This window comes from Bos mutus, chromosome 18 (genome assembly GCF_027580195.1).
Source record: "Bos mutus isolate GX-2022 chromosome 18, NWIPB_WYAK_1.1, whole genome shotgun sequence".
In the NCBI taxonomy this organism is placed as follows: Eukaryota; Metazoa; Chordata; class Mammalia; order Artiodactyla; family Bovidae; genus Bos; species Bos mutus.
The window spans coordinates 26,264,390-26,291,697 of NC_091634.1; the positions used below are offsets into that span (position 1 = coordinate 26,264,390).

General features: G+C 41.8%; 1 protein-coding gene across 3 annotated transcripts in view; it reads right to left on the minus strand.

The window, feature by feature from the left end:
* Nucleotides 1–667: 667 nt before the first annotated feature.
* UTP4 (UTP4 small subunit processome component) overlaps nt 668–27,308 on the minus strand; it is a 30,198-nt gene continuing 3,557 nt past the window's right edge. For all 3 annotated transcript variants that reach the window (XM_005896509.2, XM_070388100.1, XM_070388098.1), the window contains 15 exons: nt 26,584–26,775; nt 25,593–25,677; nt 24,023–24,112; nt 18,963–19,174; nt 14,596–14,767; nt 14,394–14,485; nt 12,632–12,728; nt 11,805–11,869; nt 10,429–10,551; nt 9,889–10,045; nt 7,263–7,369; nt 5,846–5,941; nt 3,361–3,546; nt 1,648–1,758; nt 668–867 (listed from right to left, as the gene is read on the minus strand). In XM_005896509.2, coding sequence (XP_005896571.1) covers nt 751–867; nt 1,648–1,758; nt 3,361–3,546; nt 5,846–5,941; nt 7,263–7,369; nt 9,889–10,045; nt 10,429–10,551; nt 11,805–11,869; nt 12,632–12,728; nt 14,394–14,485; nt 14,596–14,767; nt 18,963–19,174; nt 24,023–24,112; nt 25,593–25,677; nt 26,584–26,775 — 1,902 coding nt within the window. In that variant the 3' untranslated portion in view covers nt 668–750. The remainder of the gene's footprint in view (nt 868–1,647; nt 1,759–3,360; nt 3,547–5,845; nt 5,942–7,262; nt 7,370–9,888; nt 10,046–10,428; nt 10,552–11,804; nt 11,870–12,631; nt 12,729–14,393; nt 14,486–14,595; nt 14,768–18,962; nt 19,175–24,022; nt 24,113–25,592; nt 25,678–26,583; nt 26,776–27,308) is intronic.

Genomic DNA, 27,308 nt, shown 5'->3' on the forward strand with positions numbered 1-27,308 from the left:
AAAACTCATCAACGATGACACCTATAAGAATAACAATGTCAAAGCAAGCAAAAGAGAACAGAAAGGGTGAAATATTATACATCAGGCTTTTGGGTCCCCACCTCCACTCCTGCTCTGTAAGAAAATGCCCAATGTTTTCCCTAACCTTTGGAATGGGCTTAGAACATAAAAAGATGTGTTACTGACACTGATATCCCCAAACCTGATTCTTTCCTTTCAAACAAAATTTAATAGTTCACTACCAGTGGCTAAGGGCACCTATTTTTCAGATGGAGCATTACAGTTAAAATTCACTTTTGAAACATAACCCTGATTATGGCTTTCGGTAGTGAGGCCGGCTTGGATAAGCAACCACAGTTTCCCTATCCTCCAAGGCAACTTGGGCCAAGTCCCCACACCTCTGACGGGCTGTGGGCTACAGGCTGGTAGACAAAGTTGTCAGCCTTTGGAAGCCTCAAGCACGTGTTAGGAAATAGATGGCAACTATCGCCTTCCCCCACCTCTGGGAGTAAGGTCTGAAGAACAGGATACTAAAAAAAGTTGGATGAATTTGTGGTTAACTGGAACATTATCCAAATGACAAATACCTGGCAGTTTCTGTTCGCTTTCAGTCGATGAAGGGAAATTACTGTCCAGTATTTTAGAGAGTAACATTCATAATGACTAGTCCTAAAGAATAACTTTGTTTTATTATCATGATTTGTGAAAACAGGGTAGACAGTTCAAGGAAGGACACAGATGGTGCCCTTTTTAGGTTCCAAATTTCTTCTTTTTGATGGGTGGTGGGAGCTGAGCAACGATGTCATCCAGAGGCCGTTCTACCGCCACCAGGGTCTTTTCATCCAGGAGATCCACAAAGAGCAGAGGCTGGAGAGAGATGGTAAGGTTCTCACCAGGAGTTAGATTCCAGGGCTAGTTCTCAGCTGACTATCTAGGGCCAAAAGGCTAGCCTCGTGCGAGCTGGAGGGAAGTAAATCTCTGATGAGCCTTCCTGCCCTAGAACTCCAAAGGTTGGGAGCTTTTATAACTGAATCCAATCATTTAAGATTTTAGGAGGATTCTTCATTTTTCTCTGTAAAGAAGGTCTGTGAGCCTCTAATTTCTTATGAATTGATGGTAACAGAGGGCTCTGGAGCCTAAACTTGATAAATGGCAAATTACAAATTACTTAAATTTAAAACACCTCCTCCTCTAAAAAATTCTGCAGACCCCCAAGAAATGTTCTAGGATTCAATGAATACGTATTCTATCAGAGTGGAAAGCCTAGCCCAGAAAGGGGATCATAAATTCAATGACTTCCATTTGCTAGAAACTTATCCTGTGGAAAAACTATTCTCCACTGGAAGTCAAATTTAAAAGCCCAGCTTTAACCCAAACAGAGACCCAACTGAGCTCCACCATCATTTCTCACAACCTACGTATTTCATTTTTGTAAAGTATGATGTGCCTGGCTCTAATATACTGAGGCAAGAACAATCAACTACAAATCTAAGGGACAAACAGCCTCAGAAAGGCAGCTTATTTCCCCAAACCAGGTTCCCTGCACGTACAATGAAGGCACTCTTGTCTTCCTCTTGTGGGACTTAACTACATTTTGATAATATCACAGGGACCCAACCACTCAGAATATGATGGAAGATGTATTACCTTATATTTCTTAGAAATTTTAAAGGCATGAGCTGTGCGCCTCCTGATGACATCGGATTCGTTTGTGGGAGGCAGTGGGTTGTACAGTAAGGTTTTGTCATTTGGAAGAGGCTAGAAAGACAAAAATATGTTGTTTAATAATTATTATTGTTTAAATTGGGCCTCTACAGACCAAAGGACTCTAGTGATTTTTCAGGAAAACTCCATCTTCTAAACATCATATTATACACTTACTACCTCTCTGATTCTTTTTTTAAAATTAATTTATTTTTGACTGTGCCGCACGGCATGTGGGACCCTAGCTCCCTGACCAGGGACTGAAATCACACTCCCTGTGTTGGGAGTGCAGTCTTAACCACTGGATCACCAGGGAAGTCTCCCTCCCTGACTTTTCTTACTTCAGGGAGAAAGCTAGAGCCACACACCCAGCTCTACTGTAGAGCGGGGGGAATACATGGCAAAGAGAGCTTGGTACCCTCTGCCAGCAAGATCAAAGGGCTGGCCCAGGGCTTCTGGCCAGTCTCGTCAGTAACACTTTGTGAGACAGAAACAAACTGGCGTGCACAGGAGCTCAGCCTGTGCAGGCTCTGCTTTCTAGAGTCTCCCCCAGGCAGACCATGCCTGGGCTACCCAACTGACACAAACCACCCCCACTGATGTCACTGACACTGCGAGAGATGATGACCTCTAGCCAAGCAAGTGATTATTTCATTTCTGACTTCCTTGGGAAATAGCTCTGCCCTTCATGAGGAGGCGATGGACTTATCACCAATACTGGGGGAACAAAACAGCTTGGGCTGATCTGAGTTGAGTTATAAAGAGGCAACGGAGTGGGAGGGGCCCTTCCTGTACCATCATCTCGCAAAAGGCACTTGTCAGCCGGCTCTGCTTCCCACACCCAGAGCACGCAGGGCCCACGAGATGAGTTCCAGTGACACATCACCACGCACACCTCCTTTAGAGCCATCTGCTGCTCTCCCCGTGCTGCTCCTACCCCACCTTCACAATACACCAAAACACCGTGGGCCGACTGCTGTAAGCCCAGACTGCATTATGGCGTGGCCACAGCTCACACCGCTGCTGGGAAGACAGTGCCTGCCCAGAAAAAGACACAAAATTCAGGGTGAATCAAAAGAGCAGCTGGCAGAGGCTGGAATCTGGAACGGAAAAAAAAAATGTTCACATCCCACCTAAATCACAGCCACGAAGGATGGAATTTTCCTAACTGGCCTTTTCTAAAGACGCTAACAACAGCTCCTCAAACTGGCAGATGGTGTGTCAGTAAATTCAACTCAGGGGGGCACAAGCGGTCAAAACCCCAGCCTGTATGTATATCCTTCAATGAAATCGTGTCAGTCACCCCAGGGTGCAAAAGCGGAAGTGACTGAGTGCCTGATTATGGCTACTTTCTGAATATGGACCTCATCTTTTTCCTACTTAATTTTATGTGCTTAGAGGCAAAGCAGGGAAATATTCAAATCAGCAAAAACCAGCACACCAAGGCCTGCCCCTTCCCTCAGAGCCTCCGGAGACTGGGAAGAAAAATGAGGAAATCTGCAGAACTAAAAGCTCCTTCCCTCCAAAGAAGGTACCAGCAACCTTTACTCTGATTCTCTTCCTCTAACTCATGGTCCTCCTTTGCTTTCAGAACAAAAGACTGCTACGGAAAGCAGAAGCCAGTGAGAGCACAGGTGGCAGTGGAGAAGGACTCACCAGTGACTTGTCGATGAGGCAGAACATGTAGGTGTCGTGGAGGAGGATGTGCATTGGTCTCTTGGGATGAAAACTGATGTGTGTGATGGGAGTGTCCCTTTGGAGCCAAAGATGATGGAACCCCTGCTTCTGGACAGTCCGGCTCCATTCCGTGTACTGTTTGTCTGGGATGCTGTACTCAAATACCTGAGAAAGGACATGACACAGAGGAAATGCAGGCTGGTACCCAGAAAACCAGAAGGGCATTCCTGATCGGAAAAACAGCTCTATAAACCTTGCCTGTATCATATTCAGGATACGCATTTTCACTACTTTTTTTTTTTTTGGTTGCACCACACAGCATGCGGGATCTTAGTTCCCCACCTGGGGATCAAACCCACGACCCCTGTAGTAGAAGCACAGAGTTTTAACCACTGGACCACCAAGGAAGTCTCGATTGCTGTTTTTTTTAAAATAAAAACGATGTAAGGTAAATTACAGAACAATAAACAATTCAAACAGCACAGAAAAATCACCCTGCAATCTTAATATCTCTTTTCCCCAAGACAAAAGTAGCCTGTTCCTTATTTACATCTTTTCAGAGATATTTTATGCACAGAGTACACACTGTTCTGCATGTTGCATTTTTCACTGAGTATTGTATCATGGAGACTGACTCATACCAACGTCCACACACGTCACTTATGCTCCCTTTGAAGAAGGCATAATAATAATCTATTCACTTCCTGCATGTAGCAGGATTTTTCTATCTGTTTAATGAGCACTGAGGTATTTCCAATCTTCGGCTACTACACATGAGGCTGTAATGATTCTCTCTGTATCAGTGTCTTTTTTGTACAACTGAAAGCATACACCTGCGGTGAGAACTTCTAGAGCTGAAACTTCTGAATCAAAGATGATGTGAATTAAAATCTTTTTTTAGGTTTCTCCAAATGCTCTCTAAGGGGGTCATACTAATTTATGCAATATGTGAAGTGCTGTCTCCTGGTATCCTCACTGCAGTGTGTAACGCTGCTGCTGCTGCTGCTAAGTCGCTTCAGTCGTGTCCGACTCCACGCGACCCCACAGACGGCAGCCCACCAGGCTCCGCCGTCCCTGGGATTCTCCAGGCAAGAACACTGGAGTGGGTTGCCATTTCCTTCTCCAATGCATGAAAGTGAAAAGTGAAAGTGAAGTCGCTCAGTCGTGTCCGACTCTTAGAGTAAGACTCTTAGTCTTGCTCTGGTAGACTGCAGCCTACCAGACTCCTCCATCCATGAGATTTTCCAGGCAAGAGTACTGGAGTGGGGTGCCACTGCCTTCTCTGGTGAGTAACGCTATTAATCTCTAATTAGCAGATACAAAAAATTTCCCGCTAGTTTTAACAAGAGAAGAAGTTAAAATGAGAGATTCCATTTTCTTCATGTAATCGAAATGTCTGTGTAAAAACTGCTAATCAAAGTAGCCAGCATCATCTGCCTAGTGGTCTACTCAAGTGTGCTTCTTAGAGCCCTGCATTGAGATGGTTCAGCTTTTTAAAATGTTTCTGAATTTTATGATAATTTATAAAGTCATATGTATATCTGTATATAATATTTATAAACTTAATAGAATTTATAATAATTTGGTTTTTTAAAACAGTGGTTCTTGAATCACATTTAATCTTTTGTATACTAGCTCAGTGAGGCAGGTATTATCAAGCCTATTTTACCAGAGAGGATTTATAAGTATTGATAAATTCATGCATAAGGTGTTCTGTAGCTCAGATACTCTACAGCTCTTATAATCATATTCTCATTTACAACTTGGTATGGAAAAAAGTGGTAGATAAAGCACTAATTTTGTCCATTGTATATTCTTATCTCCTTTGTTGAAGATAAACTAACCCATTGGTAGGTGGGTTTATTTCTGGGCTCTCTAGTCTGTTCCATTGATCCCTATGTCTGTTTTTGTGTCACTACCAAGCTGTTTTGATTACTATAGCTTTGTAGTAATGTCTGAAGTCTCGAAGGGTTATGTCTCCTGCTTTTGTTCTTTCTCCTCAGGACTGCTTTGGCAATTCTGGGTCTTTCATGATTCCATATAAACTTTAGGATTACTTGTTCTGGTCCTGTGAAAAATGTCACAAGTAATTTGATAAGAATCACATTAAATCTACAGACTACTTTCAGTAGTATGGTCATTTTAACAATATTAATTCTTCTCATCCAAGAGCAGCGGATATCCTTCTATTTCTCTGAATCATCTTTGATTTCCTCTATTAATGTTTTATAGTTCTCAGCATAGATCCTTTCACTTCCTTGGTGATGCTTATTCCTAAGTATTTTATGTTTTTTATGTGATTTTAAAAGAAATTGTTTTATGTGAAAGCTTTATTACACACCAGAGGAAACTGCTTTTATATCATTCAGTATTTGCGAAGAAAAGCCCCTCCAAAATTGTTATTATCTCAGCTTTTTAGTTCCCATCCATTTGGAGGGAATTAGAAAGCACTGGGATCTCTTACCTGCTGGTCAGAATGAGCAATGACGAGGTTGTTGGTATTGGGTGCGATGGCCAGAGCAGTCACAGGGAAGTTGTAAGCAGGCACTGTGCAGTGAAGCTGGGGACAAATCAAAGACACAGGAAACTCTAAAACGGGATTCCGTCCCCCAGGGAAGACCGGATGGTCTAGGTCAGTAGTTTTAAAATAGTGTTCCTTGGAACTCAAAACGTTCTATTCTACGGAAGTTCCTGTAAATGTCAGGTATTTCCCCAAACAATAAACTTTAATTTCATTTTTTTTAAAAGTGCAAGTTTAACTGCCAAGAAAAATGACAGTGTTCACAGAGGACCTGGAGGTAAAGCCTTCCCTGCTGTCTCTACACAGGTATGAATTGCTCGTAAACACATCACTGAACAGGGGATCTGCAGCTCTACACTGAACTTAAAAGAAATTAATGCCTGTATAGCAACCATATGCCAATAAACATTAATTAAAAAAAAAAGAAATTAATGACTAGGCAAGGACATATATGTCCATCACAAGGCATGGGCACTGGTACACAGAACACTTTTAAATGCCAGGCAAGGCTCAAAGAGCAGTACATGCTCTTGCCACAATGCAATAAAGTTATTAAGTTTAGGGTAATTCTTTTTTCTTTTGTATTTTCTTTTTTTAACTGAAGGATAACTGCTTTACAAAGTTTTGTTGTTTTCTGTCAAATATCAACATGAATCAGCCATAGGTATATATATGGCCCTTCCCTCTTGAGCCTCCCTCTCATCTCCCCCGCTATCTCACCCCTCTAGGTTGATACAGAACCCCTGTTTGAGTTCCCTGAGTCATACAGCAAATTCCCATTGGCTATCTATTTTACATGTGGTAATGTAAGTTTCCATGTTGCTCTCTCCATACATCTCACCCTCTCCTCCCCATCCCCACCTCCCTTAAGTTTATGGTAATTATTATCTGACTTTCAGATGAAGATGACAACCTATAAGGGAACATTAGTAATTCAATCTGGGGATGACAATATCATTGCTAATTAGTAAAAAATGTTTTCCTGCTATTCCTAGTTCTGTTTAATTTGAAAATATCTTGAGATTACAAGGCAAGCTATTGAAGGAAATTGTTTCTATCTGCACCTATTCCTCTGTAGATCAGAATTTTCCTCCTCAAAATACAGACAAAACCTAGATGTAGATTTCATTACTCATAAATCCTTAATTTCAAATTTCTGAGCACGAGTGGCTTCACTGTTCCTATTGACTGATTTTTAATTTAAGATTATAGCTCTGGGGTTTCAAACAGGTAAAACAGGAAAAATTTACCAAAAAAAAAAAAAAAGGCCAGTAATTTTCCAGGTCCTCTCAGTCTTCCTGAGTCTTGTAACTGCAGGGCTAACTTCCTCCTGTTTGCTGCAACCAAACCTCATGCTCACCTTTAGCTGTTTCACGTTGTACACGTGGACACCGGCACTGGAGCCCGAGGCAGCGAGCCAGTTTCCGTCTGGACTGACTGCTAGCAAACACATGGACTGCACGGTCCCTGTGAGGACAGAAGAGCAGCTCAGTCTCTGAATTCCGTGTCCACAGCCAGCCACCCCTGCCCTGAGTCTGACGGCAAAAGCCACCTCAGTTTCCGATTACTGACAGGACAATTTCTCGACAGTTTTACAAATAAGTTCTAGGTGCTAATCTGTCTACTACTGTAATTTAAGCAGCCATTCTTCATGTAAAGATGAGCCAGAGAGAAAGAAACCGGAAAGCAGCGCTTGCTCGGGAACGAGATGAGCTCCCAACTATGAGAGTGGAGAATCAGAGTTTTTAAGAGCTATCACCAAAATCTATACCTCAGTTGTTCTACTGTCCTTTCCTATCAAATGTTTTTAATCAAAGTTACAAGCAGCAAATTCAATAGGTCTGAAGCAGATCTTTAATTTACAAAGTGCCTGCTATATATTTAGCACTAAGGGAGCATGGGCACAGATGAGCCATCTCTGTCATTAAAAGAATTTGAAACCAATGTGGCAACATGAAAATTCTTTTTTTTGTTGTTGTTTTTAGGTAATTTTATATATGTGATAAATTGAATCAGTTGCTACATTATTCTTAAACATTTCCTCCCATCTTATTGGATGAGTTAAATCTAAAAAATAGTTTTGTTTAAATCTGAAACACACTGGTTATTTAAAAAACTCAGTTTTTAAAGTAAAGCTGAAAAGTAACTAAAGTAAACAAAAACAGTTAGAAAAGTATAAAGATTAATATGAAAATAACCATGTGGAATTACTTCACCAAGGGATAACCACTGTTAATCTATTGATGAAAACAGTTTGTTATCTCTTATGAATGTCTACACACACATATGTTCCTACACGTTGTTTCATGAAATTGGGATTGCGCTAATATACTGTACATTAATATATATAATATATTTATACTGATTTTGAGCATTTTTTCATGACAAGAACGATTCTATATTACTTTTAATGCTTGCAGGATATTGCCTTATTTATCCTATATAACTGGAGAAGGCAATGGCACCCCACTCCAGTACTCTTGCCTGGAAAATCCCATGGATGGAGGAGCCTGGAAGGCTGCAACATTTAAGAGAGAACACATTTTCTTTCCTTTCTCTCTTTTTTCCCTCCCTTCTTCCTTGCCTTCCTGCTTGGGTACCAGTCAAAATGGTTTCCAGGAAGGGCATATTAATCGAAATTTTCATCAGCAGATCACAAGTGCCTGATTTTCTATTCCCTTTTCAATCCAGATCTTTGATATCAGACAGTGATGTGATATGCCAAAGTAAGTGCTGCCTATAAAACATCCCCAAACAATGAAAAAGCTTTACAACTAGACATAAACTAGATGCTAAAGGATGAGTGAGGTGGGTAGAAAAGGGTGGAGAACACTGTGAGCTAAGTGACAAGGACAGGAAAACACAGGTTTGAGGCCTGTGAAGAAACCAGCCTGACCATCAGAGGCAGTAAGATGAGACAGGAGGACAAAATAAAGTCATGTACATGATGCAGACCACAATTTGAAATGAGTGCTAAAGGCAAGGTGAAGAATCTAAGTTTCATAATAAAACCACATATAGGTACTCAATAAACACTGTCAGTTTACTTCATCTGATTCCTGATGTATAAGTTTCTTTTCCTGTTTGCTTCTGGGGCTGCTTATGAGCAGTGAGACTTTAAGTTGATTTTAAAAAGTTGATTTTCCAGGGACGTCCCTGGTGGTTCAGTGGTTGAGATTTCACCTTCAATTCAGGGGCCATGGGTCTGATCCCTGGTCAGAGAACTAGGATCCCATATGGTTGGTGGACAGAAAAACCAAAGCATAAAACAGAGACAATACTGTGGCTAATTTAATGGAAACTTTGAAAATGGTCCACATTAAAAAAAAAATCTTAAAAGTTGATTATCCAGACAGATGGAGTCTAAATAATGGTGAAGTCATTATAATCCTGGACAAGGGAGGGAAAAAAAAGACCCATGGGAAGTACTGAGTACTAAGTTCTTAAGGGTCAACTCACTAAAAGTTATCTACCCACAGTCACACATTCATGCACACTCATGTTCTCAAAACATACAGAAACGTAGCCAAAAACATTAGGACAGGTAGTGAAACTGTATGCACAAGTTCATCTTTATAAAAAAAATAACAAACCCAAAATTAACGTGTCCACAAAATACCTACATACAAGCACCTCCTAGAAATATACACAGATAATAATGGTGGTTATCAGGATCACAAATGATTTTAAGTTTCTTCTTGCTCTACTAACAAAACTCCAAGAAGCGTGATGAAACTTCTCTGGCCCTAAATAAGGAATCAAAAACCCAGTGAGAAAAGAGTAGGTGTGAGCAACACTTCAGATCTCATCAAGCGTTTTCACTTGCCAGGTATCTCCTCCTGCTTTAAATCGCAGATACGTGTGTGTGTAGTTTTTCCAGGACTGAGAGGAGCATTAGCAAACCCCCGAAAATTGAGATTTAAGTGAAAAAATAGAAACATCGGAGACTGGCAACTCTCTCCCGAGGCCAGGTCCCAACTTGTCACCTGACTGGGGCTGGAAAGCACGCGGGTGCGTGAAGCCTCCTTCCTGGAGCCGAATGACGCGAAGAGACCCTTGATTTGATGCCACAAAGAGCTTTGTTGAATCCTCAGAAAACAAAATCTGGAGGGCAGAGCGAAGGAACACTGGCATTTTGGAAACCTTGGGGGAAACAGTGGTAAAGGTCAGAAGGAGAGAGAAGTTAGACCCAAAGCCCATAAAAAATTAGCAGTGCCAGGCTCACATCACATGAGTGCTTCCTATCTCCAAGGAGGCCCACTGGCCAAGGGCCTGGAACACTGACGCGCCTACTCCCCTCCACTCCCCGCCGTCATCTCCTCAAAAGCCTAACCTTTTACTGCCATTTTGTGCCATTTACCTACTCCTCCAAAAACATAATTTTAAATTTGGCAATAAGAGACCATTTTGTAAGTTTTCTCACTGAACAAGGATTCATATCCTTGTTCAGAAAATTTCCACTTCACACAAAAATCACCCACTGTAAGGTTTCTTCTTATTCAACCAGACCCCGGGTTATCACTTACCCTCTGCAGGCTTATGTTGTCATGTTCGTAATTCAGTCGATACAGAAAAAAACGAGACGCTGTAGAACAGGCTATCCAACCACCACATGGGGAGATACAGCTGCAGATAATGTTCTCAGGACCCTGGCAGAATGAGGAAGCAGGACAAACGGTCAAGTTAAACTTCATTCAAGGTTCACTGTGACATGGATCCTCAAGCTACTGCCACTCTGAATCCACAAATACCTACACATAATCCCGACAGTCATGTGCTGTGCATCACTACGATTATTTCACAGGTGGAGCATCTGAAGGGTGTGGCTTTGATTTCCAGAAGAGAGGTCTCTGAATAATGTCAGCTTATCACAGCCCTTCACCTACTTCATAGGTAGCTTCCTACTAAACCTAACTCTAAAAACCTGATCAGGCAGGCATTGAATGCAAGGGAGCTTTGGAGGCCTGGTGACTTGGGGACTGGTTTTCTGTTTTGTCAATGACAACCTCCTTTAAAGACCTCTAAGAAACATTAAGTGAGAAAAAATTTGCACTACACAGGAAAAGTTTAGTGTAACATTTGTTATCATTCAAAAAACCCAAAGAACGTCTAAATGTAGGTAAGGGGACTTTCCTGGAGGTCCAGTGGTTAAGATTTCACGCTCCCAAATCAGGGGAGCACAGGTTTAATCCCTGCTCAGGGTACTAAGATGCCCCATGCTGCCCAGCATGGCCAATAAAAGGAAAAAACATTTAAGTATGTATGTACACACACATACATACACTCATATGCAGAACAAGGTCGAGGAGCTTATATAGCTAATCAATTAACAGCAATCATTTCAGGAGGGGTGACTAGAATTAAAGAGCTGGACAAAAATATGAACTATCACTGTTGTTTGAATTCTTTATAGGAAGCCTGTAATTCACAAGTATTGTGCAATTGAAGATGTTTTAAAAGGAAGATACCAAAGCTGTGTGTATAGCACAGTCCCATTAGTACCAAAAGAAAGAATATACACACATACACACAAGTGAACATTTTTTCTAAAAGAATATATAAGAAACCGTTGGCAGCAATCATCTCTGAGGGGCGGGGGGTTAGAAGGAGGTTCATTTTTCACTGCATACTCTTTTTGCACTATTTGAATTTTTTAAGAATATGCATGTTATCTTCATAATACCAAAACAAGAAAAACCAATCTCTTGTATTAATTCATCTAATAAATTCTGAATGCCTGACTTATAATCACAGGAAACCCAATCCTCTTGATATAGTACTTCATTCAAATAATTTTACATTTTACACAGTTTAGGATATCAGCTAAGGACCCCCACCCAAATTTAGAACAGTAAATATGTTCTGGATTTCAGAATCTGAACACCCAGTTCAACTTCCTTACCTTTGTCTTGAGGTGAAGTAAATGATCTGCATTTTTAGAGAGTGGAAGGGTATCCCCATTCTTTCCTGGAACAAGAAACATCTCTGATATTTTTCTTCCCAAAGGAAGGCTATACAAATGTTTTTTTTCTTTTAAAAAGAAAAAATGGGTAGAATGGACTCTCTACCACTGGGAAATCAGAAACATGTCTGACAGAGTGAGCTTAGAGTCTTCTGGGGGTATGTATACGAAGAGGAGAACAGCGAGCACTTTCTTGGCCTCTCCGTGGGGGCCCTGAATATGGCCATGGCGCTTCTTTTCTGAAGCTGCTCCCCACAGCCAGGCACGCAGGTGGATGGATGTGAAGTTTGTGTGGCCTCAACTTCAACTTCTTTTGTTCATCGTGGAGCCTAAAGCCAAAGCCTCTACTATAAAACAACAGCACCCACACATGTCATACCTAAGGCCACGAGGCTGTCACCCTGGTAAGATCTGCATGACCTTCTTTTTCATGAAGGCTTGACAGAACTCAGCATGAAAATCTGTCATTTTTCAACAGCCTGTTCTGATCCCAGTTCAGCCAGGGCGAACTATTCCACTACCCCTGCCTCCCTTATACCCGGTGGTGCACTGTATGGAACTGCACACTTTCCAAAGGTGATTCGGTGTCCAGCTAATGATTTTCACACTCTGGGGAACTTCTCTGCCTATCCAGTGGACAGGAAACAGTAAGGATGTCAAACAGAAAAATAATTGACTTCCATTTTTCCACAAGCAGAATTTCAACTGCAATTTCTGGCTTCTCTCTCCCAGTTTTCTTGTTGTAAAAAACCCTTCTCCTAGCTTACCTGTTGCAACTGTGGATCCCAGTCGCCAGAGTTCCAAGTGATGAGCAAACTGGAAGAGGAGGAGCTGCTTCTTTTTTGCACAGGAAACAAGCCGTCGCTGTACCCGTCCAGGAATCAAAAAGACAGAAACAAGCTGGGGTCATCTAGCGCAGCAACACCTCAGAACACTTATACTGTTGAAATCCACTGACTTGACAAGTATTTCCTAAGTACTACCATACACCAGGGACTGTCATAGGATCTAAAAACACAGCGGTAAATAAAAACCCAGCTACTGGGACCTCCCTGTTGGTCCAGTAGTTAAGAATCAGCTTTTCAACATAGGGGATGTGGGTTTGATCCCTGGTCAAAGAACTAAGATCCCACATGCCAGGGGGCAACTACTGAGCCCATGCGCTCTACAGCCTGTGTGCTCAAACAGGGGACGCCCGTGAGCCACACCAAGGATCCAGCGCAAACAAACGAACAGACAAAAAACCTAGCCACTGCTCTCAAGCTTACAGTTTAAAGGACTGATGTAAAATTAAACAGGCAATTACACTAAGGGTGCAAAGAATTTTAACACGGCTAAGCACAATATGTGATGAATAAAAGTAGAAAGGATATTTAGTTTAACCCCACGGCAGTAAGGGGCTTCCCTGGTGGCTCAGAGGGTAAAGCGTCTGCCTACAATGTGGGAGACCCAGGTTCGATCCCTGGGTTGGGAAGATCCCCTGGAGAAGGAAATGGCAACCCACTCCAATACTCTGGCCTGGAAAATCCCATGGACTGAGAAGCCTGGTAGGCTACAGTCCATGGGGTTGCAAAGAGTTGGACACGACTGAGCGACTTCACTTTCACTTTCAAGGCAGTGAAGACAGGAGCCCAGACATGGTTCACTGGTAAAGATCACTCAGGAAGGAAATCGGGTCAGGATGTTCCAGGCAAACACGTGGCTCGGGAAACATCTCAAAGATAAGAGAGCATTGCGCGGAGTAAAGAGAAGTCCTTCAGAACTGCCAGACTGGGTAGGGGTGGGGATGGAGGTGCTGCAAGAGTGTGAGAGTAGAGGGGAGGGAAGAACCTCTCTTCTCCGTATCAAGACAGGTGTCATGAGCCATGCTAAGGAAGCAGGTCTTTATGCTGAAGGCAACGAGGGCCAACCAAAGGCATTTAAGCATGGAGCGATGAATAAAGTTCCTTTCTAAACAAATCATGTGGAGAATAAGCTGGAGTGACACAAAACTAAATAAAAGGAGATCATTAACAAGATATTGTTAAAAAATCCAGATGAGAACAGACACGGATCCAAACTAGGATCATGGCAGTGTAGACAAAGAGAAATGGCTAGATTCGAGAGAGGATGAGGAAACAGACTCGGTAAGGTTTACTGGTTGAGTGGACCGTAGAAGCAGGTAGTGGGCAGAAGAGTTTCTAGCCTAGAAAGATGATTAATTTACCTAGAAAAGAACTCTGGAAGCCTGGATTTTTTTGCTCTCATCCAGGATAATAAAGAGCCAGCCTCCAAAACAAACAAAATCTCCATAAACCACACCAAACTGGAAAAAGGAGTGATTTCCCCAGAAGCTGAACTAGGAATGCTGCCCTAAACCGCTTGGCCCCTGTAAATATCTTTGCCAGAAGCTTGCTAAGAAACAGATGGAAGAAAGAAGGCAGGTAACTACAGAAGACCTACAGATTTGCCCAAGAGTGAGTGGTGCTGTCTTGCGGGACAGATGGACGGGGAGGTGAGGAGGTGGTGGGGTTAGAGGATGATACTCACATGGGGAAAAGTGATTTTTCGGAGAGCAGCATCGTAATTCTTTACCTCCACCTTCTCCATCAGAGGACGAATAACTAAGTGGGTGTCGGTGCCTGCAGTGAAAAGGAGAGGGGAAAAAGCATCGGAATTAGAAAAAGCTCTGCATGAACATAACTGGAGACCGGCAGAGTAAAGAAGCAGCCAGGCGGAGAGCAAAACCCACCTCCAGATATCAGTGCGGTGGGGCTGTGAGCCACGGCTCGCACGTCGTGGGTGTGATGCTGAAATGGCTTCGTCCGCACCCACTGCTTCTCGCTGCTGCTGGAAGTCACAGAGACCAGCTGAAAATGGAACACTGTCCCCTCGGCTGTGCCCACCACGAAACTGTCTTCTTGCTGAGAAAGGAAATCATCAGGGAGGTACATTTGAGCAAAACAAGGCCCAGTGTTAAAATATTCCCCGAGGTTTTCTACCTGGAAAGCTTATGGGGGAAAATGCCCAGAATTGGGGACAGGAGGTTGCAGGGGTCTTTTTTCCTCCAGAAGCTAACAATTCCATGAATAGGTCACAAGGCGCCCCCTGCTGACAAAATAAACAGGAAGTACTTTAAACTTATGAATGCTTTCATATAATGCAAACTAGACCTCAACAGCGGAGAAGGCAATGGCACCCCACTCTAGCACTCTTGCCTGGAAAATCCCATGGATGGAGGAGCCTGGGGGGCTGCAGTCCATGGGGTCGCTAAGAGTCGGACAAGACTCAGCGACTTGACTTTCACTTTTCACTTTCATGCATTGAAGGAGGAAAGGACAACCCACTCCAGTGTTCTTGCCTGGAGAATCCCAGGGACAGGGGAGCCTCGTGGGCTGCTGTCTATGGGGTCGCATGAAGCGACTTAGCAGCAGCAGCAGCAGCAGCAGACCTCAACAGAATAGCAATAATATTGGGCAAAAGAGGAGGGGCCTCAAAAGAGGCAGCCAGAAGACAGAAGTTCAGAAAACCCTAAAATTCACTGTTCTTTTTAGAGAAGCAAGGGCAGCCTGAGGAGGGAAAGTGGCCTGATCACTATCACAAAGATGCAGGTTCCCTGGTTCCCCAGTTTAAGGCTCTTTCTGGTCAGTATGTTGAGCACAGGGATTTCTGTTAGTTTTAAAAAGTCTTGCTGTGTCTACAACTACTTTTTAAAATTTCTCTAAAATCATTTTCATTGTAACTTTTTTTTTTTTGCACATAATTCTGAGTAAGAAAAAAACAAAGCAGGATACTTGATAGGGTAGTGAGAAAAAAAATCAGGAACCTGGATCAGTAGTTAAACCAGTCAAATAGTGTAAAGAGTAGGTGAACTGATCAACAACAGTTAGAAGTCTGAACACATGAGAACGGAGCTGCTGTCAACTACACACGGTGCTAGGAACTTTAAGTCATATCATCTCTAATCTTTCACCAGCTGGAACGTTAAGTATCATTTGCCCTATTGGGAGCAACTCTAAAGGACTGAAATGAGCATAGCAAGTCCTTGTCAAGGGAGCCCTTTGATTGTTCAAGAGCTATTTCACAACTCTACGAATTGTGAAAAGCTGAGTGATGCAAAAGATTCTCTTGCGTAGAGATGCAAAGGGATTCTGCTTCGTAGAACGCAGTGGATGACTGCCCTGTGGACACTGAGTTTGCAACAAAATCGTAAAACATTTCACCTTCCTGATGGCCTGACATAACTGTGTTCTGATTTCTCCCTTTGAACTGCTTGTGACATCTTACTGGCTCCCTCATTAATTAATGAGTTACAGAAAATCTTGGACATACGTCTATTTCATGTTTGTATGAATCATGATTTTACTTTTTCTTTCCCCTGCCTAATCATCATTTAATAGGCCTCTACCCTGATAAGGAATCTGGAACTTCAAGAGTTTACCTGCTTGTCCATTTACAGACTTGACAAAGCTACATGCTCTCTGCTGCTAAAGCCTTTGCTCTGGGCACAGGCCTCTCCTTTACCTCCTCTGAGGTTACAGTTTGAAAGACATCAGTCCAGAGCAAAAGGGAAAATACTGAGCTGCTTAGGAACTCACGCGCTCTTTGCCTCTACCTCCACTAAACAGATCAAGTGGCCATCTGCTCGAAGTCCTACCTACAGAGAAGAACTGGGAAGGCAAGTCTCTCACCCCACATTCTCTTTCCTTGAGGTCGTATCATACAAGCACTAAGGAAACAAAAGCTCTCTGGGGGCTTCCCTGGTGGTCCAGTGGTTAAGAAGCTGCCTGCCAATGCAGGGGACATGGGTTCGATCCTTGGTGGCGGAATGAAGTCCATGGGCCACAATTAGAGAAGCCCAAATACCACAACTACTGAGCCCATGCTCCACAACGAAAGAAGCCTGCTCACTGTAATGAGAGAAGCCCTTGTGCCACAACTAGAGAAAGCCCATGCTCTGCAATGAAAAGCAGTGCAGCCAAAATAAAAGTTAAACTAAAAAAAACAAAAAAAGATTTTTTAAAGGGCTTTCTTGGAGTGCAGCAGGAACCAAGCAAGGGAAAAGCTGAGTGAGTGGAGCTTGGAAGAGGGGTGTATGTGATTGTGGACACACACAAGGCCTCCAAGTATCAAAGGACTGGGTGTTTGCCAAAATTCACTCTTTAATCAAGGAAAAACCATTAAAAAGAAACCTAAAAATAATCATCTGTTCTGGCAAGAGAGTGTGGAGAAAAGCTTGAAGTTAGGATTGGTTTTAAGAGATGTAAAAATGGTACCAGCACACTCACTGCGCCAGAAGCCGTACCTAGCACTTCACGAGTACAACCCATTTAACCTTTCCTCAGACGGCTCAGAGGCAGGTATTACGAACATTCCTGTTTTCACAGAGGAAGAAACTGAGGCGTAGAAGGCAGCAACCTGCCCGAGGAAGGTATGGAACTATATTAAGTGGCACAACTGGGATTCAAATCAAAGTCTGCCCAGTTCCAGAGTTTGTGATAAGCATTTCTGAGGACTGGAATTTGTATCACTGCATTTTTTTCAGTTTTTTTTTTAAGTACCACAATCCTTTGATTCTCAGGTACACACTCTCCCACATTTTAACATCTCTGAAATAAAAATCTTATATCTGTCAATCTTTGTATGTGTGACATCTTCAGATAAAGAACGAATATCAAAACTTCTGGAAGAGCTGTCAAAAGCCTAAAAGAAAACTTTGTGACCACAGTGGGGCATCTTCTATGAACACCGTGGATGGCAGAGAGGCATGTGTGGGAACCATGGAGCCTGAGAACTGAGTCCAAGTGATTCAGAGTCCAGCTGAACGTGAAAAAGTTCTAGGAATAACCTCATTGCTTTATTTCACACACTTTCCGTTTTATATATGCATAAGAGTAATATGACAAAAATTTATGTTGAAGTCTCAAGCAGCTTTTCAATAAGAAAACATAAATTCTACATTTAAGAAAGCACTGTAGTCAGAATGGCCACCATCAAAAAAATCTACAAACATTAAATGCTGGATAGGATGTGGAGAAAAGGGAACCCTCTGGCACTGTTAGTGGGAATGTAAATTGATACAGACCCTATGGAGAACAGTACGGAGATCCCTTAAAAAACTAGGAATAAAACTACCATATGACCTAACAATCATACTACTAGACATATACCCTAAGAAAATCATAATTCAAAACAACACATGTACCCCAATGTTCATCACAGAACTATTTACAACAGCCAGGACACGGAAGCAACCTAGATGTCCATCCACAGATGAATGGATAAAGAAGTTGTGGTACACAGATACAAGGAATGCTGCTCAGACATAAAAAGGAATGAATTTGAATCAGTTCTAGTGAAGTGAATGAACCTAGAGCCTGTAACACAGAGTGAAGGAAGTCAGAAAAACAAACAGTGTAATATAAACGCATATATATGGAATTTTAAAAACGGTTCTGATAAACCTATTTGCAGGGCAGGAATAGAGATGCAGACAGAGAGAAAAGACGTGTAGACACAATGGGGGAAGGGGACGGTGGGACAAATAGAGAGAGCAGCACTGAAGCATATATATGTGTAAAACAACTAGAGGGAAGTTTGCTACATAACACAGGGAGCGCAAATCTGTGACAACCCCGAGGGGTGGGAAGGGGGAGAGGTGGAAGGGAGTTTCAAAAGGGAGGGAGCATATGGATACTAACAGCTGATTCACGTTGTTGTATGGCAGAAACCAAGGCAACATACTAAAGCAATTATCCTCCAATTAAAAAATTTTAAAAGCACTGTATCAGTTTATATTGTAAAAGCTTATATTATGTTTATAAAATACGAATTTTACATTAAAAAAACCCCGCTCTGTCAAAAGGTGGGTTAACCGGGGATGAGGAGGCTCTGAAAAAAGCCTCTCAGCTAACTAACCTTTTAGGGACTATTCTCTATCTGTTGGAGAGTAAGAGTTCAGGCAAATTCTGTGGGTTTTGAGACACACTGCTCTAAGCTCATCTTCCTCCACTACAACACTCAGCATTAGGGAAGAGTGTTGGTGGCACAGCACTGACGCAGCCTTCTCCCCTCCCTGCCCAGGGTGGACAGGAACTGCTCCAAAGGGGCTATACTCACAGGGGATACGGCAATGGACTGCACGTCAGCATTCGAGACCAGATGGTTCTTCATGAGGGTCCCGGTAGCTGAGTCCCAGATCTGCACCTTCCCAGCAGAGTCCACGCTTATGACAGTGCCATCGGACAGGAAGGCCACACCCCAAATGATGCACTTCCGCTTCGACACGCCCATGTACTGCCTATCCACCAGCATCTTACCAATAGCGCTCCCTGGTAAAAAAAAGCAAAGCCCACGTTTGAACAGCACTCATTTCTCCTTAGTCTTGAAAAGCTGTCTATGTTAGCATCTGGTAAGTTCAGCTGCTTGAGCCCAGACCACAGAGAGCCAGTAAACAGTGGTTATGGTGAACTCAAGTATGGAACACCAAAATGTTACTTAGAGAAGGAGGGTGGGGCAGGGGCTTGTTGACAGAAGAAATTTGTGGTGAGGTGAGATGGAAAGGAGATGTTTGATACTTCACTTAAAAATGGCCAGCTGTGCATACATATGCTCCTCTGCTCGTTTCCAAATCTCCAGGAGAATGGGACAGAAGACAACAGTGTCAAAATTTGGGGATTGGAAAGCAGACACAGAGTAGTAACTGACTTACTAGAACCTGAAAACTAAGTCCCAAATTAGCAGTAAGAAGAGCCAAGAAACCACCTGATTTCTACCATGGAATCCTCAGAAGACCCAGCAACTGGTGACTCCAGACACACTGGAAATAGAGGTGAAAGTGGGGTTAAAAGGAGGGACTGGTTGAAAAAAAGTTTAAGAAACCTGAGATGCTAAAGGCAAAGGAGAAAAGGAAAGATATATCCATCTGAATGCAGAGTTCCAAAGAATAGCAAGGAGAGATGAGAAAACTTTCCTCAGTGATCAATGCAAAGAAATAGAGGAAAACAATAGAATGGGAAAGTCTAGAGATCTCTTCAAGAAAATTAGAGCTACCAGGGGAACATTTCATGCAAAGATGAGCACAATAAACAACAGAAGTGGTATGGACCTAACAGAAGCAGAAGATATTAAGAAGAGGTGGCAAGAATACACAGAAGAACTGTACAAAAAAGAGCTTCACGACCCAGATAATCACGATGGTGTGATCACTCACCTAGAGCCAGACATCCTGGAATGTGAAGTCAAGTGGGCCTTAGAAAGCATTACTATGAACAAAGCTAGTGGAAGTGATGGAATTCCAGTGGAGCTATTTCAAATTCTAAAACATGATGCTGTGAAAGTGCTGCACTCAGTATGCCAGCAAATTTGGAAAACTCAGCAGTGGGCACAGGACTGGAAAAGGTCAGTTTTCATTCCAATCCCAGAGAAGGGCAATGCCAAAGAATGTTCAAACTACCGCACAATTGCACTCATCTTACACGCTAGCAAAGTAATGCTCAAAATTCTCCAAGCCAGGCTTTAATAGTACATGAACCGTGAACTTCCCAATGTTCAAGCTAGAATTAGAAGAGCCAGAGGAACCAGAGATCAAATTGCCAACATCTGTAGGATCATCGAAAAAGCAAGAGAGTTCCAGAAAAACATCTGCTTCTGTTTTATTGACTATGCCAAAGCCTTTGACTGTGTGGATCACAATAAACTGTGGAACATTCTTCAAGAGATGGGAATACCAGACCAGCTTACCTGCCTCCTGAGAAATCTGTATGCAGGTCAAGAAGCAACACTTAGAACTGGACATGGAACAACAGACTGGTTCCAAATAGGAAAAGGAGTACATCAAGGCTGTGTATTGTCACCCTGCTTATTTAACTTATATGCAGAGTACATCACGCAAAATATCGGGCTGGATGAAGCACAAGCTGGAATCAAGATTGCCGGGAGAAATATGAATAACCTCAGATATGAAGATGACACCACCCTTATGACAGAAAGTGAAGAAGAACTGAAGAGCCTCTTGATGAAAGTGTAAGAGGAGAGTGAAAAAATTGGCTTAAAATTCAACATTTGGAAAATTAAGATCATGGCATCCAGTCCCATCACTTCGTGGCAAATAGGTGGGGAAACAATGGAAACAGTGGCAGACTTTCTTTTCTTGGGTTCCAAAATCACTGCAGATGGTGACTGCAGCCATGAAATTAAAAGATGCTTACTCCTTGGAAGAAAAATTATGACCAACCTAGACAGCATATTAAAAAGCAGAGACATTACTTTGCCAACAAAGATATGTCTAGTCAAAGCTACGGTTTTTCCAGTGGTCATGTACAGATGTGAGAGTTGGACTGTGAAGAAAGCTGAGCACCGAAGAATTGATGCTTTTGAACTGTGGTGTTGGAGAAGACTCTTGAGAGTCCCTTGGATTGCAAGGAGATCCAACCAGTCCATCCTAAAGGAACTCAGTCCTGAATATTCATTGGAAGGACTGATGCTGAAGCTGAAACTCTAATACTATGGCCACTTGATGTGAAGAACTGCCTCACTAGAAAAGACCCTGATGCTGGGAAAGATGGAAGGCAGGAGGCGAAGGGGACAAAAGAGGATGAGATGGTTGGATGGCATCACTGACTCAATGGACATGAGTTTGAGTAAGCTCTGGGAGTTGGTGATGGACAGGGAAGCCTGGCGTGCTACAGTCCACAGGGTTGCAAAGAGTCGGACACGACTGAGTGACTGAACTGATATGATATCCCTTAGATCCTGCCTGACAGCTAAGAAGCCAGGCAACTCCCCAAATTCCACTTCTCAGAGGAGACTAGAAACTTATTCTCTGAAGAGGGGTATCAGTGTAACTGAGGGTGGGAGTGCTATATGGAGCATAGATTAAGTGGCAACTTCTCACTCAACATTAAGAACACCAGTTTTCTTAGAATGCTGAGGGCCCTGCTTGTTATCACCCCACAGGAGAACAAAAAACACTTCTGGGAAATATGACTTGGACAAGACAAAAGACCTGTCTTTAGAGCTTCCCCATACTGACAGTCAAGCCAGACCATTCCTCAGTGAAGCTTAGATGCAATAAACCTGTCTGGTGATGAAAGGAACCCCTAGACACTGGAAGACAGCCTTAGTATGGAAGGCAGAGGCCCAAGAGAGGGGTAGAGAAAAATAAATAACAGTTGCAGAAGAGAATAGTGTTGGAGAATAGTATACTATATAATGAAATAAAAAGAGAATGCTATAAAAAAGAACATTTAGGAAATAAAGAAGAAGTCTAGAAACAAACAGCAGAAAGGAAAATCTCAAGAAAAGGTCTAAGATAAAGATGACAAACTCTCTAAGGAAGCAGAGTAAAAAGTTACGAGATGAAAAGTAACAGGAAAAAGAAAGAAAATAAATGAGAAAAGCCAATATTCAAATGCTAAAATTCTAGAAAAAAATGGAGAGCAACTCATTTAGAAAATGATTATAAGAATTTTTCCTCAGAAATGGAAAACATGGGTTTTTGGATTAAAGGAACCTATCAAGTTGTCCAATATAATCGATATTAACAGATTCACACAACAAAGAACATAATTATTAAATTCAGAACAGTAAAGATAAAAGGAAGATCTTAAAAACTCCCAGGAAAAACAAACCACAAAAACCCACACAAAGCATCTACTCCCAGAAAGGCATCAGACTTCATAACAGCAATAGACGTTGAACAGAAGAACCAGGGCTTCAACATTCTAAGGAAAAATAATTTCCAGCGTAGAATTCTTTCTCATAAAAACCCTTTCTCAGGATCCACCAAACAAAGTGATAAACTAGGAAAGTGCATGACATGGCTATGGGGAACTCTACATGAGAAACAAGCAAAGGAAATTCCCAGAATGGTTGAAAAATCAGAATTCAAGATCTCAGAGTTGTGCAGCAGGCCCAGAAACTGGCTCCACTCGACTGAGGCAGGGCACAAGGCTCTGGGAGAGAATCCTTCAAGGAGGCAAAAGTGGTAGGAAGAAAACCACAAGTGGGAATTACCTAGTGGTCCGTGGTTAGTGGCGGTCTGGTGCTTTCACTGGAGGGGTCCAGGTTCAATCCCTGGCCAGGAAACTAAGATCCTGCAAGCCATGCAGTGCACCCCACTGCACCCAAAATGAGAAAGAAAACCAGATGTAGCAGAACCTACCTTATACAACTAGAAGAATATAGAGATGAATTACTGATATAGGTATCAATCACACACACGAGAGAGAGACAGACACACAATATTAACGAAAAGAATACAGGGTACTTTCCAATTAAAAATAAAATTTAAAAAGACCTTACAGTAAAAGGAAAAGACATTTACTCTGCAAGTAGTACCTATATAGTCTGAGAATAAAAATATCAACTGCTAATCTGAACAAAATTACAATATAACCGTCCTAGGAGGATCAAGAAGAAATGAGTGCATGTAGCAAAGTGCAAAGAAAGAGGGTTAATACAGAAGTCAATAAATAATGGGCTAAAACTGAGAAAATAAAGTACAGTGTTTTAAGCATACTATGTATAGCACAGAGACAAATACCAAAAGAAACAGCTAAGAGTTGCAGGTTATTGCCTTTGAGGAGCAGGAGAAGGGATACTGGGGGAGTCCTGCTTTTTTGTAACAAGCCTTAAGGAATTCTTTGACTATATGCATATATGATTGATAACAATAAAAAACTTGCTTAAGCAGTACAGAGAAAGAAAAAGGCGACATCCCTGCCGTGTGTATCCTCTCATCGTAGAGGGGAGTACAGACGGCCACCTAACAGGTTGAAGTCAGTCTCATCACTGAAGGAATCTATCAGCCAATCCTCCAGGCCAAGAGCAGAGGAAATACGTGACTGTGTTACCAAGAACTAAGGTTCCTCAGAGACAGACATCTTCTTTTATGAAGAACTGGTATATATAAATAGGTGTCTACTGGTTATTTATATTAAGTGGCTTACTGGTTGAAGGCAAATTTTAGTGTGAAATTCTTATGACGAAAAATACTGTATTTAATTGAAGAATCAAGAGTCTCCTAAAAGCAGCAGTAGGAATCTAAGAAAGACATGAAATTCATGGTGACATCTCAGAAGGCTGGTGAAAGCACAAGGACACAAGCTTTTGGAAACAGACAAATGTGAATCAGCAAACAAGACCCACATCCCAAATGAGCTGAGAAAAACAGTCACCTGATTTGGAGTCAAACACGCTAATATAGTCTATGGAGCCAGCCGCAACGTGAGTACCAGCAGGATGCCAGCTGAGACTCAGGATTCGACCTGGGGAGTTTTACAACCAAGGAGAAAGTGACATACATGTAAATATACAGCAAACGGTAACTGAGTTCTCTTTCCACAGTGATCTACAGGGCTAGCGTTCTATAGTCTTAGCGCTTACCTACTGCATTTTTGAGAAGAACTGTTTTGTAACAGGTGAGGAACAACTTTTTCCTGGGACTCACATGACATATTTGATGCTTGCTTTTAATAATGGATAAATGGTTGACAGGAGTGCAAACAAGCACAAACTTCTGAGGGTGATCCGGCAGTAACCAAACAAAATACAAACGTGCATATCTGTCACAGCAACTACACTGGCAATTTCACCACAGAGAAATATTACTGGAGTGCCCAAGTGAAGAGAAGAATGTTCGTTACAGCACTGGCTTGAGTAGTAAAAAAAATATTAATAATAATATCTATCAATAGGAGTTTGGTCAAATAAATTATGGAACACTGTAAAATGGAATGCCACTCATATGAGCACAACTCAACTCACACAGGAAGATGTCTGTGATATAGCAAATGAAAAAAAAATAAGCTAAAAAGCAGATGCAAGCACTCTTGGAAATGTATCCGTCAATGTATCCATCCATTTGAAGATACAAAAAGGTCTAGATTCATTTAAAAATGTTGCCTACAGACTGAAATGAGCCACTTATTTTTTCTTTCACCCTTAGCCAAACACATGGAATTTTTTTTTTCAAACGCGTGAAATTTTTAACAACACTGTGTCACCTTTGTAATTAAAAAATACAACACCTGCAAGATATTAAAAACAAACATACAGGGATTTGATGAATACAGAATGAATATTACTGTTGGACACAGAGAACATCTCAGACACCACTCTCCAGAAGAGGAGTCAGCATATTGTAACCCAAAGGCCAACTTGAGGTGAGTTGTCGTTAATGAAGTTTTAGGCAAGTACAACCATCCCCATTTGTTTAAGCATTATCCAGGGCTACTTTGCTGAAGCCTACAATATATATTAGCTGGTGTCTTTACAGAAACAGGTTGCCAACCTCTGATCTGGAAGTCTGTGTGAGTAGGTGCAGCTGGAACAGGGGCAACTGTCTATAAAATTCCCACATTCAACTTGAATGTACTAGCAGGACTGAGAACAAGAGCCTCTACCTACAGGAAAAGTCCTAGTTTTGAGACTTTATGCACATTTATCAAAACTTCACTAATGTGAGTGAGAACTAACAAACTGATTCACACAGAAACACTTGCTTTTCTATTTTGGACTGCCAGTTTTCTCTGTTATTACCTAACCAGGCAGTCACAACCACGCTGTGTTACACAGTAAAGAGAACCTGAGCTAAGGACATCTGCCAGCATATACCCTGCATCACAGAAAGCTGGCACACAGATAAAATACTCTCTGGACCCATGGGAAAGTATCCCATCTCCAGCGGCACAGAAACGTAACTTCTTGTTAACACTACTCGCTGCCCTGATGACAAATAACCCTTACTTTTCTGACGATCAAAATTTCTTTCAAACTGGATTTTGTCTGGGGTGATCTGAAATAATTTCACAGATCCATCTTCACAGCCAACCTATCATGGAAAAGGGGGTAGAAAACAGAGAAAGCATTTTAGAGAACCAAATATACACATTTAAAATATATACATTTCTTCCCTCAAGCTAACACTTGCTCTGAAAGAGGAAAAATAGTTTGTGAGATGAAAAAAGTACTGGTATCAAGAAATTTGGTTCCTGGCAGCCTTCATATCCCAACCAGAAAGCAGGCCAATGAGTGGCCTAATTCCTGCACAGGACATGGAGGAGAAATAGGATTTCACAGCATGTCTGTGCTAGATACAACGGCCTAAATTAAAGACCCATTAACTGTGTCACCTTCATGGAGATATGTCAAGATACTGTAAAATAGTACCCAAAAAAAAAAATCAGAAACTTATTACAGAAAATTAATGGTAAGAATGTGCGGGGAGGAGGGAAATCTTAAGTCTGTGCTCAAAAAATTTTTGAGAAACATGGTTCCACAAGTTGACTTGTAAAAAGACCTATCAGAACTTTTAATATACTAACATGTGTTGTGAATCTACAGAAGGATTTAATACGTGGTAATTCTGAAACAAAATGTATCATAAAACACAAAGTACAGCAAAACAAAAGACAGTGCCTGTATCTCCCAATTCCAAAGGATACAATTTGGGAGATGCTGAACCACACTGAAACCTCTGGTGTCATAAATGAACAAACAAGATCCAAAGTAGAAGCAGAAAGGGTGCAAAAGGACAAGGGATTTTTACATCTCCAGTAATAACCCCAGTCGTGTATCTCCTATTGGAATCCAGGTACAATTGGTTGCTTGAATTCAGCTCAGACTGGAATTGTGACTGGCCACAATGTAACTTCACCTTCCTATGAACACAGGTAAGCAAGTGTAAATGGGTGCAAGAGGAAATCTCGGTTTGGACTACCAATAGTTGCATACTGACCAAAAGTTGAGAGCCACTGGGGCTGGCGGCCATGCTCCAGATGGGCCCTCCAAAGGCATCCACAGCATACTTGATGGTCAATGCCTGTAAATCATACTCGATAATTTCTCCATTGAGTCCAGCACTAAACAGTCGCTGTCCTTTTGCCCAGCACAGAGCTTCTGTGGCCCGAGACTCATGACCTGGGAAAAACTACAGAAACACCATAACTTCTCAACCCACCAAGAATTCACCAGCTACCAGCACTGAGTGATCACAGGCAAACGGGGAAAATTAAAACGCCTCTCTAGAAATAACTTAGTGTGGAGTTTCACATTATCTGAAGATCATGATACAGATATTTTCATTTTTTTTCAGGCTCACATTTTAGTTATACAGTTGGTTTTGTTTCTTCTTCTAGGACTTGTTCTGCAAAATGTTTTCGGACAATAAAGTCTGCAAGTAATTGTATTTGATGTTATCTGATTTTTAAAAGTCATTGCAATGATCTTGATGGATGATTTCAAAGGTGTATACGTGTCAAAAGTTATCAATATGTATACTTTGAAAACATGTTGCTTATTGTGGGCCAATTTCACCAATAAACGTCTAAAAAATGAAAATAAAAGAAATGAATGCAGCTCACTCAGGCTTTTCATTCAAGTCTCAGATTTCTAAGTGTTTTCTTCTTGCTCAAAAAGCATTCATACAAACAAGGAATCTTATTCTTATAGCTGCTTGCCACC